This window comes from Nelumbo nucifera, chromosome 1 (genome assembly GCF_055504915.1).
Source record: "Nelumbo nucifera cultivar China Antique chromosome 1, China Antique-T2T, whole genome shotgun sequence".
NCBI classification, from domain to species: domain Eukaryota; kingdom Viridiplantae; phylum Streptophyta; class Magnoliopsida; order Proteales; family Nelumbonaceae; genus Nelumbo; species Nelumbo nucifera.
In genome coordinates, this window is record NC_142649.1 from 8,810,950 (window position 1) to 8,832,176 (window position 21,227).

The following is a 21,227-nucleotide window of genomic DNA, read 5'->3' on the forward strand; positions in this document are numbered from 1 at the left end:
ATACAATATTAACACTTGTTCTTCTTGTTTGATTTCAAACCAAAACCTCTTATATAACGGTTGAGAGCAAGTGACCAATTTCTAGTCGTTGAGAAAACTTGAATCTACAATAGGAAATGTTCAAATATGGAACTAGTTATTATGCCTTCCAATGGTCAAACTTAAAGGAAAGTAGACTATTATGAGTTAGTAGTTGACTACAAGTCAAAGGGACGAATCTTTTTTCTCCTTTAGTCGACTACCTCCTCCTACTACTCAATTGGTTAAAGTTCATTGTCTTGGCTATAATGGGTAGTCAACCATAACAAAATGGGTAGTTAACTACTGAATAGTGCCAGGGCATTCTCATATCTTGATTGTCAAGGGTATTTAATTATTCTAAAATAGGTAGTCGACTACAGGTTGCTACTACCCTTGGCTTCCAAGGATAATTGATTATAGGTTTCTAATAGTTAACTAGTGACAACTCCAATACTTAGAAACCATGAAAACTTTAGCCAAAGGATTGAAAAGCTTTTTCTTGCCTTTCAAAAGTGACTTTTAACATTTTAAATCTTGCTTGAAGTCCAGCCTATAAACCAAACCTATTCTAACCATTGGTTTCTAAGATTGGTTTAGCTGGGTTTGGTCTTGTTGAGGTCAATGTGTTGTGGATCTTAATCAAATGATTTTATCAAGAACCTAAACACAAAAACATTTAAACTCATGGACTTGATGCTTTCTTTTTCTCTGTTGAGTTGATGTAACAAGTCTTTAGAGGTTGCTCATTTCCTTCTTGTTCTTTGTAGCTCTTTATCTTCCATGGAGATTTATTCTCCTTTTGGAGAGTAATGATGATGATAATGTTGTTCAACAGCTCACAAGTAAATCTTCCACTTTCTTCATCATGATATGTTTAACAACATTATGGCTCAAAGAAGCTTACTTCGATTTAGTCTTAACACAAGATCAGTGCTAGCTCTTAATAAATTTTGTTATCATCAAAACGCATAAGGTCAACATTTTCCCCTTTTTTATGATAAAAACCATTAATGGATAAATGATAACAAATATTAAATACAAATAGAGAGCACTAAGATAACTCTCCTAGATAATATGCTACATATTACAATTATGCTCAATGGTGCATATAATATTTAATCATTCAACAAGATAAAATCATTTAAGCACTAATGTGGCATTTAAGCATTACATATAACAATTTAAGCACAAAATAGCCATCATAGAACCAAATGTAAACATTTAAGAACATTTAGGAGGCATTTCATTGTTTTTGTTCTTTATATTGTTTTTATTTATTGTATTTGAGGTGTTCAAGGAAGGGCACACCATTACAAGTTGGGATAGCACCCATAAAGTCTATATAAGGACTTGTAAGCATTTAGAAGTCCTACTAGTTGTAAAGGTTTTACTGACACCCAAGAAGTCGAATTGGTGGTTGCCCAAGAACTCCGAGGAGGTTGCCTAAGGAGATGACATAGGTCAGAATTGGCTGAGCCTCTATAAAAATCTTTGTATGCTTTGCATTCCTACAACTTTTACTTTATCCATTTATTCTTATTATTTGATTGCTTTACTTTTTGCTGCATTTTCATAGCATACACACATAACCTTTACTTAATTGTTCTTACATTTGTCAAATCTATAAGACTTTAGAAGAGAGAAAGTTTCTATTACCCAATTCACCCCCTCTTGGGTTAGGCTATATGCACTACTAGAATTCTTGTCTTTAGAGGCACTTAGCCGGAGGTGGTTAGGAAAAAATGCCTCTATATCATATCAAAGAGGGCAGATTGATAAGGTTTTTTAGAGGCAAATTTTAATGCCTCTTATACCCTTCCAATTTTTGGCGGACTCAAAATTAGTTGCTAATTTAGGTTTTGCCGCTCAAACGCTATTGCGCGCACAACCAAAATACTCTCTAGCAGATGGCTCTCTCGCTTGAAGCAAACCTGACTGTCTCTCTTTCTTCCTCCTCTCTCTTCTCTCTCGGACGAGCACTTTCTAACACAAGAAAAACCTAGTCCTCTTTTCGTTATTCCTCCTCTGTTGTCTTCTTTTCTCTCATTTCTTCTCTATGCATTCTCTTTACTCTCATATTTTCTTCTCTATTCATTTTTTTCTCTACCAATTTGATCATTTTTTTCTTTCGTATATTTTCAAAATTTTCGACGGCTAAATCTCAGAAGAGGGGGCGGAGAAAATGGATGAGAACTCCAATGGCGATCCCTGAAGTTATTCTTGAGCTTCAAGAGGAAGAACTCAGGGAAATCGAACGGTATCCGACCGTTGGTAAATCCCTTTCTCCCTCTATTCAGTCAATCTCACCATTTGATTTTTGTTCTGTACCAAAAATATGTTCTCTGTGCAAATCTCCATCTTGCATCCTTTGGGCTCTCTCGACCTCAGAGGGTATGTAGAACTATTCACACATTGGTACCTGGTGATCTCTCTCTCTCTCTCTGCTTCAGTAGTTATTTTTAGTTTGGCTTAGGGTTTCTCTTCCTTTGACATGTGGTTTTTTAGTTCGGTAATTTTTCAACCCACATTGGCTTAGGGTTTCTCTTACTAAATGCAGTAGAGTCATGTGGTTTCCTGCTTGTTCATACCAACGGTGGACTCAACCAGATGCGGGCTGGGGTTAGTATGATTCTCTTTGTCTTCTATTAAAAGGTTCTTTGTTTGGTAGAATCTGTTAAAAGATTCTGTTCTAATCAAGATTCCCATGGACCTAATATTGCTTATAATCCATTTCTCATTCAAGGGTATTTGTTAGGAAAGGTTGAATGGAAAAGGAATAACTTAGCATGTCATAGTTGTATGAGTTTATCAAAAAAAGTCCATGCATTTCCTATGCGCTATGCCTTTAGAAGCATGAAATGGCTGATATAATGTTTCAACGAATAGATGAAGACTATTGAAGAAGTCTGATACTATTACTTGATACCACTCTTGATTGTTATCTAATGAAGTTTTTCTCTCATTTGGGCAAGACTCATGCTTGTGTCCTTTTTGATGTGCTACATTCCTATGTCTCATCATGTCTAAACTGAATTAGAGTCTGAAGATGAGAACCATGATGTTAGTTGTTGAGGTACAATTATATATCATTGGACTCATTAATGAGAAATTGGAATCTTTGTTATTGATGTTTTGATTACTTGGAATATTTTGGGCTAAATTGTAAGGCTGGTTTTTGGGGATTGGAACTCTAGATGTATTTGTTTACTCCTATGGGTGTGGGTAAATTATACCCACAAAATTGTAAGCTTAAGTTTCATATAATACTTAATAACTTACCTTTACTGATAAATTATTTATGTATCATTGAATAACTCCATTATATGATTCTTCTTTTGCTCCAGTTGAATTTATGCTAGTGAATCCATCTACCATTTTGATTTTGCATTTGGTTTCTATCAAAGATTTTTTTTTTTTTTTTGATAATTGTAGTTGCTTTCAAAGATTAAAACTCTTGTGATCAGTTAAATAATATTTAATTTGTTTGGTAATCTGCCAATATTTTAATTCAATCATATGATATTCTGCAATATCTTTAGGTTTGGAGAGAGAACATTTTAAAGCCAGCTCCTAGTAAGAGGCGTTGCAATTGTTGAAATGAGGTCTATCACAAGAAAATTGGCCCAAGAATGTTTCAACAGATGGCTGAGCAGGTACACCCATGCTTCTGTAGTAGCCTTTCTTTTAATTTTTTATATGTTGCTATGGCACTATTGCTTTTGGTATATAAACAAATTTTCACCAATTTCAAGTAAAGAGACCATAACTTTACTGCTTACGAACTTGTACATAATAGTAAAAATATAGAATTGGTATCAAAGTTCAAAATAGTAAATATATTTAATGGATCCCAAGTAAAAGAGGTAAGAACACAGTTTTGAGTCTTGAGAGTAGTGGCCCCTTTGTTGTATAATCCCTTGTTGTACATGGGTGCTGATTTGGAAATTTCGGATTTTGGATTGGATTTAGATTTTGAAAATTCAATAATCAGATTTGAAAGTTCAATAATGGGAAGAGAAAAACAAAGAAAACTATACAAACACTAAGAAAACAAACAAGCAAACAAATAACTATCAGAACCACGACATCCATGCATCATTTTACTTCCTTGAATAACCCTCCTATCTTCCTGTCTCACTCCCAATTCCCAAACAAATAACCCTCCTATCTCCATTGTCTTTGATATAAGGTGGGGGCAACTGGCAACATCATTTTACTTATCACAAACAAATAAGATAAAAGTCAAATCTGAAACCCTCATTGAAGTCCTACCACCCTCCCATTAGCTATTTGCATAATCCTTCCATGTTGTTCTTTACCCTACCCATTTTAACTTTTTTTTAAGGTAAAGTATAGTAAAACATATTGATATCAAAAGCATGGTCCTCTATTATTTTTTTTTGAAGACAAAGTACAGTCCTCTGTAAATTGAGAAAAATTGTATATGACATCCAATTAGGGACCCCTAAAAAAATCCACCCTCAAAACAGAAGAAGAAAAGTACCACTTCTAAATACACTATGGAGATATATCTACCTTAATATATAGATGACCTATAGCTGTGACTATAGCTAGTAATTTTATGACCCCATAAACCATAAGTTCCAAACCTACCAGATTAAATGGCTTATGTCTTTTTACATTGAAACTAGGGCTTCAAATGATGATAATCCATTTACCTGAAATCAATTTCTATATAGCAATATCTTGCACTTAATGCTTTGGATTTGATTGATGTTAAATTCAGCTTGTGATGATTATTATTTGAAGTTAAGCTCCAAAGAAGGGGTTATTTGGCACCGATCAGACTTCTTGAGCCTTTAAGCATATATAATGAAAGCAATATTCTAAACATAGATAGCATTCCTCTGCTATATTGGACTAGTTATGCTCTAAGGGCCTACATTGCTCTTTGAACAACCCATTGTTCCTCTCCTCCCAAATTGTCCATAGAATTGCTACTTTGATAACTCTCCAAATTATTTTTCCCCTTCTTTTGGGTAGGGCCACCACCCTTAAACTAAATAGACTAGATGCATTCTGAAACCCATTAAGAATATATAACATTGAATGGCATTTTCATAGTTTTATCTTTATCTCAAACCCATTAAGAAGGTGGGACAAAGCGTTGAAATCTGAAAGTTCAAAGTAGGTCTTTGTCCCAATTGAATTCAAGGATCATCAGTTCATTAGAAATTCAAGAATGAGAGTTGCCAATGTTAAGAGTAAATTTGATTTTGTAACAGATATTGATGATCTATAGGGTGAATGGAATGAAAAGATGCTCACTCATTGTCCCAAAACTCAATTTTAGGACTGAGTTTTTGTATCTTTACAAAATGCGATATGATTGAAATGAAGAAAATAAAACTCAGTTGATAAAATGATATACCTGGGCCAAAGAGGCAAGGAAGTCAATACTTGACCTGTCCAATGGGACATTGTAGGATTGATGATGTGGGCCAAGAAAATCAGTACTTTTCTCAGTCTATAATACCCTCTAAACCAAATTGACTTGGCCTAACCTAACCCCTAGATAGACCTAGCAATTCATTCATTAACCACTGACAGATGATTTGTGTCATGGGTACAAGACTTGTAGACAAGTTTCATGTGTCTCTTGTTATGAAGATTGAGGCCCACCAACAAATGAATCTGCCCAAGAATTGCTTATGCCAGAATGATCAACACTCTGCAGGGTTCCATGTCTACTTCTACCTTTTTCTCTCTCCTCATCTCTTGCCTTTCTATCCCTATCAAAGTTTTGTGTTTTTTTCTGAATTTTATTTAAATTCATCCCATAGCCAATTTAGTTTCAAATCTAATCACTCCCTTCTGGAATATGGGTATCTTTTTAACACATAGCACAGTCTATGCATTGTATGGATATCTTTCCTAGTTAGTTAAGTAATAGATGCAGAACCAACCCTATTATTAATGGGGCCTATTTAACCTGATAAGAGCTAGTTATAACTGATGACAACAAACCTGTTAGTGAGGGATATATGTTCAAATTGAGAAGAACCAAAACATTATGAATCTATAGATTCATGTGTTGTTGTTGTATCTGATTGAACCCTTTGCCAAACGCTCACTGTTCACTACCTTTAATACTGTGATACCATTGCAACGCATAGTGGAATTCATGCTCTTTATTTTCTGTGGAAACAAAATATACAATATTATTGTATTCTATGTCCTTCCCTCTTTGGTATAGGCCATTCAAGATTGTTTGAGTGAAGGTTTAACAACTAAAGCTCAGATGAAGAGCCTAAATTTTCTAGAATTCTACCACTTCATAGGCTGTAAAAAACTTTCAAATTAGATAGGTTGGCCACCCATTTAGGGATAAAACCATTCAATCTATTTCCAAAAATTTGGAGATCATGTAAACCTTTCAGATTCTAAAGGTCATCGGGTATTCTTCCAATAAGAAAGTTATTGGAGAGGTTTAGTGACCAAAGGTTTCTGATGCTTCCTAACTCAGGGGGAGTCAAGCTTCCAAACTTATTCCACTATAAGTCAAGAAACTCAAGCTAGGATAGATTCTCAAAGCTCTGAGGGATTGGTCCATTAAAGTTATTGTAATAAAGGTCAAGCCACATTAAAGCTTTCAACACAGAGGCTAAACTTATGTTACCTTGGAGCTCAAAGTGAGAAAGATTAAGCATTCCAGTAAAGACCTGTTCGAGCTATAGTTATAGTGTACGCCTGCCCAAGTGCAGTAATCCAATTCATTAGTAGCCCATCTAGGTACTGAGAGCTCTTCCTTAAGTGCCAACATTGTTGATCGATCATCCTTTTGTGCACCCACCAACTTGGTTCTATACAGAAACCCAAGTAGGAAAAGAGAAAATCATGGAGAAAATGTGGGTTCCCCTCCTTGTAAACAATCAAAATGATCATATATTTCAGTTAATACCAAAAAATTATTGAAAATGCTAAAATTTTAATATATATATATATAGTCAAAAATGTAAAAAATGCAAAAAACACATTAGTCATTAGTTATTGAAGGATAATTACAAATAACACATTGGTCATTGATGAGATTTTCTATTTCCATATAAAATAGAACCATTGGTGGTACAAACTTTGCATCTGAACCACCTTCCTCCTGCCTTCTTATTTTACTCCTCACAAACAAACAAAACAAAGTCAAACTGAAACAAAAGTAAACCAGAATTTACACAACCCATTTGCACCCCATTCACTTGGTTAAGTGTAGTACCTGTTTCAACTAGAAGTTGTTTTCTTCCAAAATATTGGTGTTCCCTTCACTTGATAACTAAGACTTGGTCTTTCTTGTATGAATTATTTTGAGCAAAAACCTTATGCTTCTTATATTATATGAGCTTCTTTCAAGCCTTGTCTAGGAGAAATTCACTTAAGTGTCATGTGATACACATATTCTATATATTTTTTCAACATTCTTTCCTGCATTTCCCAACTGTACTTTAGTTGAATACCTACTAGGAAGATCCAACATTTAATGTATGCCATATTAATGGAAGCTAGTGGCTTAAATTTTTTCATCTTGTGCTGATGCAAATACCATCAAGAGTTATTTTGATTGATTAAGAATTTCTCTTGAGGTCTTTTTGTTTCTTTTAATACTTAATACACAAGTGTATTGGGTTTGTATGGGTGATCGGGATTCTATTCAGTACATGTGCAAGGAGGCACCAAAAGCAGTCATAGAGCTTGAATATTATGGATTACCATTCTCGAACTGAAGATGGGAAAATATCTCAGCATGCATTTGGTAGTCAAAGCCTAGACTTTAGAAAAGGTATCAAAATGCAAATTTAGTACAAAATTTTCAATTACATGAATTATCTGAAAAGTTGCTTATTTTACGTTGCCATTATAGGTGGGCAGGCCTACCATTGTGCATGTGCTACTGATTGAACTAGCCATGCTTTGTTGCACAAACTATATGGTCAGGCAATGAAACATAATACACAGTTCTTTGTGGAATATTTTGCATTGGATCTTCGAATGGACAGTAATGGTAAGTTACTACAGATGTGCAAACTCTTCCCCACTGATAAATGTCTCAATTTCTTATGGTTTCAATTTGATCATTGCAATTTGGTTTCTAGCTTTTTAGTGTTGTTTCTTTGATTCATAAGAAAGTTCCTTAAGAATGGTTTTTATTTTTGTGACATTGTTTTTCCATTATTTAAGGACTATGAGATGTGACCTCAAAATTCAGATGCACCACACAGACTGAATAACTGTGTGAAATATCTATTCCATTACAGAGTTTTACACTTTTACTACAAGCATAACAGTTGTACTTTAGAAAATCCCTTTTCTCAGAATACCTAAAAAGAATTTGTTGAAATCATTTTTGTCCCTGTCTAGTTTTTTTAGATGTTATTTGCTTCTAAACTTTGATATTCACTTCAAACAATAAATTTTAGTATGTGAATTAAGTCTACATTTTTATCCTAAAAGCATCTAGATCTGCCACCTATGATAATGCACTACCCACACCTAGCCAAAGGACATTACAGCCAAACATTAGGAATATCTCCCCATAAATGAGAACATACAAGTGTGTAAGTAAAATGTTTTTGATTTGTGGTTGAAGTGTCTTGTGGGTAGGTGTGGGTAGCATTCTTGTGGGTAGAAGATTCAAGTACATCCTAAAACACTTTTCAAGATGTTTTAAGGAAAATAATCATGTTTTTCCATTTCTCTAGATTTTTTTCTGATTTTCCTAAAACAGAGAAATTTCTGCTAAAATTTGGAATTCTGGCTCAATTTTTTAGACTGAAATTTGGTGATTTCAATTTTGTTCACTTCAATCCTTTTTTTTTTGGTTTCTGTGAAATTTCATTGAATTTTGGTAACAGTGGCAACTTTTTCTTGATTGGCAATGCCACCACCTGAACATTCCACAAGTTCATTAAGTAACCTAGCTATTACATCCTTTTTCTTGCACGCGATGATCATACAAGATTGTGACACTACCATGGCTGGCCCTTGTGTATTATCATTGGCTTAAAATTTTAAAGTTGTCCTTTCTGATTATATTCTAGTCTGAACCTCCAAGCCAGTGAGTCATAAATGCAAGGGGTTATCATGATGAGAATATTCTCATCTAATCATCAACTTCTATGTAGCATAGGGTTGAGGTCAGCATATCCAATCCAATGAGCAATTTAAAATGACCTTGTTGATAGGTCTTTGGTCCTATTATTTACTACCATTGAGTTCTGGTGAAATTAAATAACATGCTACTCTTTTGTGTGCATATGTAATAGCATTTAATTGTTTATTTTCTTGTTTTTTAGGTACCTGCCAAGGAGTAATTGCACTAAATATGGAGGATGGGACACTACATCGGTTCCATGCTACTTCAACAATTTTGGCAACAGGAGTATCCACTATCCCTTTTGAAATTGTGTTATTATATTATCTGTAATACTGATTTATATTTTTTCCTTTTTTTCCTGCATGCTTCTATCAATTGAAAACCCCATATCTTAAAAATTTGTGTCAGGATTGATGGAAAACCCCTAGTGAATTGCTATCCACCAATATTATCTGTAATATTGATTTATATTATTTGTACTTGTATTGTTACCAAACTAAATTAAGCCCAAAAGACACACCAATAATCCATTCAGTTACACTTATTCAACGCCCTCATTTGCCTTAGTGAATTGCTATCCACCCATCCCTTGAGTTGATTCAATAACATTTATTGAAGAGAAAGAATGAAGAGCCATGTGTACAGAGGCTGTGCAAAAAGAGTATTGACAATCTGTTGTGTCGGAATAGTCATGGTGGCAATAGACTTTATGCTTGGAATCTACTAAATATTGCAGGACAATAGAAATTTTATCATTCAATTAAATTATAGCTTAAGGTAGGAATCTAGTTTGTTAGTCTCTCAGCCATCTTTGTCAGCAGTGGGGATTGAATATAGGCCAAACTTGTGGATATCTACATGAACATGAGTTAAACTTAGTGAATTTAGACTTCGGTGTTTGTCCTTATATTTTATAGAAGTCATTTCTTATATTAAAGAAGTTGGTTGGTTTGAATTTTACAATTTCTCATCACTAGTATGAAGTTTTTCTACAAGGAAATGATGAATTTTAAAATGGTGTTGTTGCAGACACCAAATTCACCCATAGTAGTAAGGAGTTCTTGAGGTAGAAAAACCAGCAAAACGGATCATACTAGTCTGTCATGGTTCTACACAGAGCAATGTGGAGGTAAGAAACATGTGACTTTTTTTTATTGGTAACAATAAAAAATTTGTTAGATAATGGAAAAAGAATTGTATACACAAATGATGGGGAGATGTAATGCATGACTTTTTTTTTTTATTGGCTAGTTGGCTTACCACCACTAGCCATGAGGGGAGATGTAATGCATGACTAAAATTACACCCCTTTCCAACCCAAAAGAAAAAAGAAGAAAATAAAAGACTAGAGCACAAGATGCTAGGATTTTGAAGGAGAAAATAGTAGAAAAGGGGACTAAAAGAGAAGCAGCCTCAATGATCAAGGGCCATGCTATTATAGAGAGGACTATATGGTGTAGGCTGAATCACTGACCTTTATTATCATACTACAGATGAATTTAAACAATCCTTACAATTTAGTGTAGGCTCATATGACTGCAAATGAATTGGGTTTAATCGGATTCAAATTCGAAGGTCAATGTATTCAAAGTTTTGAACCATTTTTATTCAAGCAGAAACAATAAAAGACTACTCAGTTCATCAATATATTAATATATTATAAATAATAAAGTTTGGTTAACCAAGCCTGAAAACTGAAACTAAACTTCCAAATCTGAAAACTGAAACTGAAAATAAAAATTTTAGTTTGATGTTTCGGTTTTAACCAAACAGTGCTCACCCCTATTACTGCATACACCAATTTGCTTTTCCTCAGGTAAAACAACCATTCATTAAACTAACAACAAGGAAGGTTGAAGCCAACACAACAATAGAAAGAAAACAACGACTTAAAAAAAAAAAAAAGCAACAAAGACTAAAGCTAAAAGCCTACCGAGAAACAGAAAAGCAGAAAATTAAACACCAAACCAGTCTGAAAACAAAGCACTAGCTACTAACCACAGAGGAGCAGCATCCAACCAGTGTTGTTTTATTTTCCCTTTCATTTGTTTTTGAACCATATCAGATTTGTAACTCTATATCAAATTTGTTTCTTCTATATTTCAGATTTATAACTTATTATTTGTTCTTTTATTTATACAGGAGATTTACAATTAATTTTTGATAAATATGAAACGTGGTTCCAGAATACTTCGTTGTCGAGCGGGCACCAAATATGGTAGTGCCGATCATAGTTACACGTGGATGCCATTGAGGCTTCACATAACCAACAAGTCTTGGTAGACAATTCAACATCCATTGATTTGTAGGTTGTTAAAAAATGAAGACATGTATTAAAAGGAAGAATGAATATAGTGAAGGTTGAATGTTGTGTTTTTTTGTTTTTTTTGTTTTCTTAAAATGATAATGGATGTCAATTGGAATTTTATGGATAAGGTGTATTTTTTTGGATTTTATATATATTTTCATACAGGTTTTATGTTTTAATTGAATATATTTTCATACAGGTATCAATTAGAATTTTTATATAGTAATATTCACAATATATTGTAATTAAAAAAAAATGGAACCTTTTTATAGGCGGCCAAAAGTGCCTTTAAATATTAAATCATACAGATTTTTCATTTTCTTAGATTTCTTTTAGAGGTACATAAAATTGTTGCAAAATCCTTTAGAGGTGTTTAAATGCGCCTCTAAATTGAATTTTTAAAGGCACTTTTAACTATCTCTATACAGGACTTTTAGCATCAGTGCAATAGAGACAGTCGTATGTGCCTCTAAAAGTCCAATTTAGATAATCCGCCTCTAGTGCTCAACCAAGCGCCTCTAAAACATTTAGCGACAGGGCTTTTAGAGGCACTTACCTAGCCGCCTCCTATAACCTATAGAGACATTTTTTACTCTTTTAGAGGCAATTATGGCCACCTCTATAGATGAATTTTTCAGTAGTGATGGGCAACAAACTTTAATGTATTTTGTACAAGTGTGAAAGATGGGGCTTGTTTCCAAGTACATTGCCCCAATGTTGTTCATCGTCCCCTTCACTGTAGAAGCAAATCTTGTTGTAAAACAATTTGAATATGGTGATCTCCTTAGTAAAACAGGTATATATTTCAATCCCCAACAAGATTGGAAACTGGTGATTCCCTTGTTTTCTAGTTCATCACTTTTTTAATGGTGATTAAGACTTCCAAGCTAGTTTCATTTTTTGTCATTTTTAATGTTATTTTTTAATGCTAAACATCTAGTATGATATCTTTGGGGCATACATAAGAAGTACTGGCTTTATTATCTTTGGGGGAATGTTTTAAAAAACGACTTAGAACTAGAACCATTCTGACCACCAGTTTCTAGGTTGATGGTTTGACCATCCGGTTTGAATGGATGGTCCGTTCTGACAACAAAATTAAAATAAAAATTGACCAAAAACTATTGAACGGGTCAAATGGGTCAACAGTTTAAGACTTTAAACACTTGGGCCAATAGGTTGTTGATCAATTCAGTGGTTTTTGGCCACGGACCGTGTTTGGGGTAAAAAGGAACTAGTTGCCTAGATGGTTCCTACGCCGAACGGTTTGACTGTTTGAGTCAATGGAAATTTGAAAACATTGCTTTGGGGGGACCATTTTGAGATCTCCAAGTTAGTGCCATTTTTCTTTTTCATTTTGTATTAATTTTTTGTATATTTTTCCTTTTTTATTGTTGTTGTTTCATTTTTCCTTTTTAATTGTTGTTTCATTTCTATGCACTCTTTTTTCTTATTACATCGAAAACTTTTCTGGCAAAGATTTTCAAAAAAGACATATGGTGTCTTGACAAACACCTATATATTTTAAAAAATTTTCTGGCTACGTGGGTAGCAGGCAGGGCGTGCTGAGTGGGTGGGCAGTCTCACCTATATATATATATATATATAGTTCTTTTAATCACTTGAGAGATTTCATTAATCATACAAGATATCAGGGCTTTGTATTATTATTGTAGTTTGATTAGCAAAGAAAATTATTAATGTTCTAATAACTACCCTAAGGGCATATTAGCACAAAACATTACCTGCTTCTCAAAATTCCCTATATCATTAAACATGTGACACAATCCTAGGTTCCCAACATCCACAAGCTACATGGCAACAAAATCTATGAGAACCATGTTGAATTGTTTCTTGGTTGGACATGATCTCGGAGGGTGTAAACAATGTATGAATCTGTTGACATTTGACAATTTTAACACCTCCTCAAATAAGTTGTAGGGTTATACCATGGTTGTATATATTGGTTAGGTATCTTAATTATTTTGCATTTTCAATATGAAAAATATCCATGGATGGACCCACTAAGTTTGTAAAATGACTACAACACCCTAGAAGAGAAAACTATATAATTCAAAAGAGAACTAAATTTCATGCTTGTTATTTATTCCGTCCGTCTCTCCCAAGAGTTATTAATTTGCATAGGAACCACTTCCAATACACCAAAGTCACTTGCAGAGACTTTGGATGCTTACAACTCTTTTTAAAGCGCATTTCTTTCTCTTGGATGACTAGAACTATAGAAGTAGTGGAACTCCACTCAAGACCAACAAGTTTACTCCTATATTGCAAATCATGATAATCCCTCTAGATATTCCAATCGAAGTGTTGCATATTCAACCCCTATCTATATAAGCCTACATACTCTTAGCCCATCTAGAAGCTGAAACAATTTTACATGCAAACTTTTTTTTTTCTTTTTCTTTTTCTTTTATATTCTTTTGTAGGCATGCTACTAGTGTTGCATCACGCTGGTAGGATTGTTGTATTCTAGACAGTTAGAATTGCATGCACTCACCTGTTAAGATACTTTTCTCGGTTTCTGAAAACCAAGAAAAGTTATTAAATGCATATGTGGTTAAATTAGAATAAAAATTAGTCACTTTGGCCATCAGTGTCAAAATATACATCATATTAATTAGTAACACAAGTACTAAGAGTGAAATGGTCATTTAACCCCTCCATCTTGTGATTTAGCTAGGGTTGATAATTTTTCTCAATTTTTGAAAACCAAGAAAAGTTGTTGAACCCATAGGTGGATAAATTAAATTATATTTCAATCAATTTGGCCATCAATGTCAACATATGCATTATAATATTAGTAACCTAAGTATGAATAGTGAAATGATGACTTGCCCCTACATCTTGTGTTTAAGAGTTGAGAACTTTTCTTAATTTTTAAAAACCAATAAAACTTACTGAACCCATAGGTGGATAATTTAAACTACACTTTAATCCAAGTATAGAAATGATCAATTTTTCCACCCATAGGTGGAAAAATCAAAATTTCCATCAATGACCAAATATACATCATAATGGTTAATAATCCAAGTATAGAAAGAGAATTGTCACTTGACCCCTATATCTTAAGATTTAGGACTGGCAACTTTTCTTAGTTTTTGAAAACAAACAAAAAAAAAGTTATTAAACCCATATGTGGCCAAATTAAAATAAAATTTAATCACTTTAGCCATTAGTGTCAAAATATGTATTATAAGGTTTAGTAACTTAAATACAGTGAGAGCACTCGTTACTTAACCCGTATACCTTTTAAATTATGGAGGAAAACTTTTATTGGTTTTCAAAATCAAGAAAATTTACCAAGCCCATAGGTGGTCAAATATGCATCATAAGGATTAGTAACTTAAATACAAGGAGTGCACTTGTCACTTGACCATTACACCTTCTAAATTATGGAGGAAAACTTTTATTGGTTTTCAAAACCAAGAAAATTTATTGAACCCGTAGGTGGCCAAATTAGACACCAATTTGGCCATTAGTGTCTAAAATTTACATCATAAAGATTAATAATGCTAATGTGAATGGTGAAATGGTCACTTAACCCCTACATCTTGAGAATTAGGGTTGACAGTTTTTCTAAGTTTTTAAAAACCAAGAAAAAAATTAATGAAAATCTTTCAAGAAAAAAATATTTTAGTTCTATTTTTTCTTCTATTTAACTATTATTATTAATGAATGCCCTAGCTAATTTACTATTTATGATGGTTTTATAATCTTCTAATTTATTAAATTTCAATTTCTATAATATATAGCTATATGTTCAATTTGCATTCTAACATCTTGTCTTACCTTTTGTCTTTGACTTTTTTGTAGGCATTTATACTAAAATATTTACATTTATTGTTAACTTTGTGGACAAGTGGTGTTATCATAATAGCAATATGAAATATGTTGGTGGTTATGTTCAGCATGTGTGAAATGTAAATAAACTATTAGTAAACTATACAAACAATGTTGAAAAATCTGGAAAGTTATGTGGCACACTAGATGGTGATATAATAACCATAAATTACAAGGTATTTGGATGAGAGCTACATGAATATATGCGGACACTTGTGAAAATGACATTGATATCATGTTCGACATTCATGGGGATTTGTGTGAAATTGTTTTCTTTGTAACATGTGGATTTATAGAATACAACAATTCTTATGGGGATAATATAAACAATGTACAACATGTGGAGAATGCTCGTGATGATGATGGACAAAGGAATGAAGATTATCATTATTATGATGCTAGTTTGGAAGAGAAGGGAATGGAGGACATGAATTTTCCAAATTCAATGAGAGCAATTGTGGTGATAGGATGCAATCATGCAATGATGATAATGGATTATTTGATTATAAACCAACAAGTGAATATGAAAGCCCCACAGAATATGGCAATTTACTGAACAAAGTATTCATCCGCTCCAAAGCAAAGTTCAATTTCGCAAACCCCTCATTTGAAGTTGGCATGAACTTTGCAAATAACAAAGAATCCTGGAAGGTCATCAATCAATATTGTGTGGTGGAGGGTGTACATCAAATTCCACTTCATTGCTAAATGTGTTGATGAGCATTGCTCATGGATGATATATGTATTCCAAACACACAATGGGAGTAGCTTTCAAGTGAAAACATTAAAGGACAATCATACATACATACAAGTTATGGGAAACAAGAAAACTAACAAGGCTTTCATTACAAATTGAGGAACAATTGAGAATTGATCCTAATTTGTTAGTTGGAAGCCATAAAATGGAAGTGATGAAAATGTTTAGCATAGATGTTCATCTTGTGAAGATATATAGGGCAAAGACAAAAGCCCTTGAAAGGATCAGGGGAAGTTATCTTGAATCTTATGCTAAGCTTCCTAGTTATTGTAGAGCTTTGACAGAAGCTAATCCTAGCTCAATTTATAGAATAGAAACTCAAACATCATAATCGTCTAAAGTCTCCACATTCAAGCGGGTTTTTATTTGTTTGGATTCAATGAGGAGGGGGTTTCTTTGATGGTTGCAAGAAAAATATTGGATTAGATGGTTGCCACTTAAAGGTAACATGGCTTCAAGGTGGTGTCCTAATACCCACCATTGTTCTTGATGGAAATAATGGTATATTTCCAGTTGCATATTCAGTTGTTGAAGCAAAGGATAAGTATGTCTAGACATGTCTTTTAACTAAATTTTGTGATGCATTGACCAAAGTGGTTAAATTTTGTTCTAATTTGGCCATATATGAGTTCAATAATTTTTCTTATTTTTTAAGAATTGAGAAAAGTTTTCGGTCCTCAACCACATGATGTAGGGGTCAAGTGAGCATTCTTTGGTTATACATGGGTTACTAACTATTATGATGTATATTTGGGCATTAATGGAGAAATTGATGAAATTTTAGTTTAATTTATCCACTTGTGAGTTTAATAACTTGGTTTTCAAAATTTGAGAAAAATTATCAGCCCTAAGTCATAACTTGTAGGGGTCAAGTGATAATTTCACTCTTTCTTTTTGGGTTACTAATCTTTATGATGCATATTTTGACATTGATGGCCAAAGTGGATAAATTTTGTTGTAATTTGGCCACACATGAGTTCAATAACTTTTCTTGGTTTTTATAAACTACGAAAAGTTTTCAGTCCTCAATCATAAGATGTAGTGGTCAAGTGATAATTCTTTGGTTATACTTGGGTTACTAATCATTACGATGTATATTTTTGGACATTGATGCATGGAAAAATTGATGAAATTTTAGTTTAATTTATCCACCTATGGGTTCAATAACTTTTCTTGGTTTTTGAAAATTGAGAAAAGTTATCAGCCCTAGATCACAAGTTGCAGGGGTTAAGTAACCATTCCACTCTTCATTTTTGAGTTACTAATCCTTATGATATATATTTTGACACTAATAACCAAAGTGGTTAAATTTTGTTATAATTTTGCCACATATGGGTTTAATAACTTTTTTTGGTTTTCAGAATCTGAGAAAAAAATCTCAACCTTAAATAATTTTTCTCTTTTTGTATTACTAATTTATAAATCACAAAATTTTCATACACGTATCTAAATTTCCTGTTTTTACCAAAAAAAGAAATTCAAATGTCTTGTAAAAGAAGAAGTTGTTCTCACTGAATATACAAGAAACATAGTTGTGACTTTTCTATTTGGTGTCAAAAGTTTTGCATGTTTGGAAAAAAATTGCCTATCTATTCTATACCCATTACACATTAAATGCCCAAAGTATTATAAATTACATAAGTTTGATCCACTACTACTCATCTCTAATGCATACATTTTTTATCACAGTTAAAATTTTCTCACAAAGCTCAAACGCCCTCTTTAATGCATCATTCTTAATCTACACTCTTACTTCAACATGTTCTAAAACCTTTTTGGGGGTCCATTGCTTGCTACTTAATCATTATCCTAAGATCACCTGTTTACTTGAATTTTGTTTGTAATACTACACTCTGCATGCATTGGTATCCAAGCAAAGAAGTTGCACCCACCTGTTCCTACATGTAAAAATATATGTCAAGTTAATAATTGCATAACATGTTTAACATAATATGCAACTATGCAACTACTTTTTTATGCACAATTATCTTATAGGTGCTTTTGCACAAACCTAAAAGTGTTTTCCATATGAGTCATCTCACTATGATGAAAATACTCTACAAATACCAACTCCGTAGGGACAAAACTTCAATTCATCTTTTCACAGGAAATAATTACAACCTTTTAAGTCTTAACTGTTCATATGACAATAGAAAACAAGAAAAGCACATTATTTATATGTAAACACAAATTGATAATTTAATTAAAATAGTAATAAACACATTACTTCTTACCTTATATGGGCATGCAAAAAATTTTCATCCATTGTTCTTTGTCTTGTCATGTCGAGAGACTCAAGAAGAAGACGTCCACCCAACCCACACAGACATAAAACTCTGATATTATGCATGATTATGGTTATAAATAATACAATAATTTTGCAATAATTTACTTAAAAAATCATTAAGCTAGTTTAAGGAGATATCTTTTCCTAAAAAAATCCCAAATGTCCTCAATTATATATATATATATATATATATATATATATATATATATATATATATATATGTTTTTATGCAATGGTTTGCCATTTTAAACCAAATAATTCTTTGAAAGACAAAAATCAATCTAAAAACATTTTCTATAATGATAAGATAATATCCAAAAACATAACAGCTATGGTTTGAAATAATATCATGTAAACTAATTCTCAAAACTAGGTCTCATATCCTGAAATAGTATCCTGTGAATTGAGTTCTCAAATCAAATTAACATTTTGATTTTACATCAATCACAACCCCTTAAACAAGTATATATGTTTGTAGAATTTTTTACTTTCATGAGATCACATCTCTCTTCAGTGAACCCCACCTTAAAACATATCAATATATTGTTAGCATCATCCTTACTTATAATTACATGTAAGCCCCTCTTAGGGGCTGAATATCAAATAAAAAATGAATAGAAAGAAGACAACCAATAAACAATCAAAATATGTATGACAGAATACACATTACTTTGGTATTGAGATATCCCCTATTGTGCGGTTCCTCTTTCTACAAACTAATCAATATGAAGTTGTTTCATCATTGTTAAGATAGTTTGCTTCATGGAAATATAGCATTCCATAATTGTTGTAGTAGTATCACTTTTGTGAGCTCCTTAATGGTTGAAAGTGAAACTGGAATTGGATTGGTTGCTTTAGAGTCAATATTTTATAAATTTAATTATTTTATCCATTTAAAATGTTTGAACAAGAGGTTTAGGGCTGTTAGTTTGTTAGATTATTGAATTAAAAAAATAGGGTGGGCTAAGCCCATAAAACATCTATCTAGACTTAGTGTATAGACTATAGAAAGATCTTCATGTCTAATTAAACATATTCATGGTATTTTACATCTTTCAGTAATTAAACTACCAAACACATGGACATTTAAATGAGCTAAATTTTGCAATAAAAATAAAGATTTAAGTAAGATGGTTACCTCTTTGTATAGGATTCCACAGCAAAACCTCTGGGGTCCCTCAGAGTTTTAGGACTGCCACGTTCATGAATAACAATGGAGAAATGAACAATGACTGGGGTCTGAACTCTAGGTGCCTGAAGAAAATCTGCACATGTGAGGTGTGAAATATCATGTGTAGCCTCAAAATATCCCTTAGCACTAGCCCTCCTTGCATAAACAACACATTCTGGGATTCATTCACTGCCAAAATTGGCAAAATTTTCAACCAAATGATAATCCTCAAGCAGAATTGGACCTATCAAACAAGCGTGTATTGGATGGGCTAGGCGTGCTAGGCAGGTGGGTGGGCAAGGCTAGTGAAGTGTGTTTGGGCACACAACGCTGCATGAGAATTTTTGTCAAGCACCTGGTGCGCAAACAAGAAACCCATGCACGTTTCTTTTTTAAAAAAACTGACCTCCACTAAGTTTCAGGCGCAAGAAGTCACACCCTCAAGTAATATAATTATAAACACATAAAATACACGAAAAAACATAAAAACAAAGATTTTATACAACAAAAAGGGTATAATACATTGAACACTTCCAAGTCTTCAATCAAATGCAAATTGATTAAGGTTGAACGTTGATCTAGTTAAGGTTTGAAAACTTAACTATATGCATTGCAAAGAACACTGTTTTTGATTGGAATTTAAAAGTGAAGAAGACATACGAAACCTCATGCTTCAACGTCAGAAACCTTATGATTTCAAGTGAAGAAGATGATCTGTAATACATTGTTTTTTTTTTTTATATATATTTCTTTGGAGGGCTACACAACGATTGTGCTATTTGTATTATGTGGGACCGGCCGACAAGACATATTTAGGTTGGTTTCGAAAGTTCAGCGTATTATACCCTGAGTAAAGCCAATACAGGTCCGACAAGAATGCGGAGCCCTCCAATCCTCGATTATGTCGATGACAGAGATAGACATACACTCGTAGACACTGACCGTTAGACGTCCAAAACTTGTGACCGTGACTGCACATTCGTTTCGATCGATCGATCGATGATCGAGAGAGAGAGTTTGCACAGTAAAAATGGCAAAAGGAGAAGAGGTGCGAAACAAGCAGGTTCTACTAAAACACTACGTCACTGGTTTCCCAAAAGAGACGGACATGGTCCTAAGCACCGGCAGTATCCAGTTGAAAGTACCCGAAAGCTCCAAGGCGGTTTTGGTTAAGAATCTCTACTTATCTTGCGATCCCTACATGCGAGTTCGAATGGCGAAGCTCGAAATTCCAAGCTACATTGATTCGTTCGAGCTTGGTTCGGTAATAAAATAATTCCTTTCTTTATTGCTTAGGTTCCTATTCATGTAAAACTTTGCGATATTATTTTAATCGTGAGTTCTGTTGGTGAACATTACAGGAACGGGTGTTCTTTTCTTCTTAATATTCAGTTTTTTTATCTTCTGGTTTGGAAATTTTCAAGGCATCCAAAAACATGAGTACATCACTGATGAGTGCAGATTTGGCCCTCCAGTGAAATTGTGACACGTGGCACCTCGTGACAACTAGGCAAGCACCCAGGCGACAACTTACTAAGTTGGTCTCCCCCTCGTGCACCGGTCTGGCTGGCCTGGCGCGACCTGGCGCGACTTGGCGCGGCCTGCGCGCGACCTGGCGCGACTTGGCACGGCCTGCGCGCGACCTGCGCGCGGCCTGGCGCGACCTGCGCGACCTGGCCGGATCAGCCTGCCACAGGCGCCGACCTGGCAATCTGG

At 33.7% G+C, this 21,227-nt stretch overlaps 1 protein-coding gene and 1 long non-coding RNA gene across 3 annotated transcripts in view; both read left to right on the forward strand.

Annotated features, from left to right (window-relative positions):
• The first annotated feature begins 1,147 nt into the window (after positions 1–1,147).
• On the forward strand, positions 1,148–11,559 carry LOC148802877 (uncharacterized). Of its 2 annotated transcripts, XR_016085733.1 has the most exons (6): positions 1,148–2,443; positions 2,579–2,640; positions 3,561–3,674; positions 9,327–9,412; positions 10,157–10,256; positions 11,270–11,559. It is a non-coding gene; the product is annotated as an uncharacterized LOC148802877 (long non-coding RNA). The 2 variants fall into 2 exon arrangements; XR_016085729.1 differs by having other exon boundaries at positions 9,327–10,256.
• An 8,802-nt stretch (positions 11,560–20,361) lies between these two features.
• The window catches only part of LOC104586806 (2-alkenal reductase (NADP(+)-dependent)-like), a 39,803-nt gene continuing 38,937 nt past the window's right edge, over positions 20,362–21,227 (forward strand). The window contains exon 1 of the mRNA XM_088899822.1: positions 20,362–20,775. Within this exon, the coding sequence (XP_088755948.1) occupies positions 20,542–20,775 (234 nt within the window). The 5' untranslated portion in view covers positions 20,362–20,541. The remainder of the gene's footprint in view (positions 20,776–21,227) is intronic.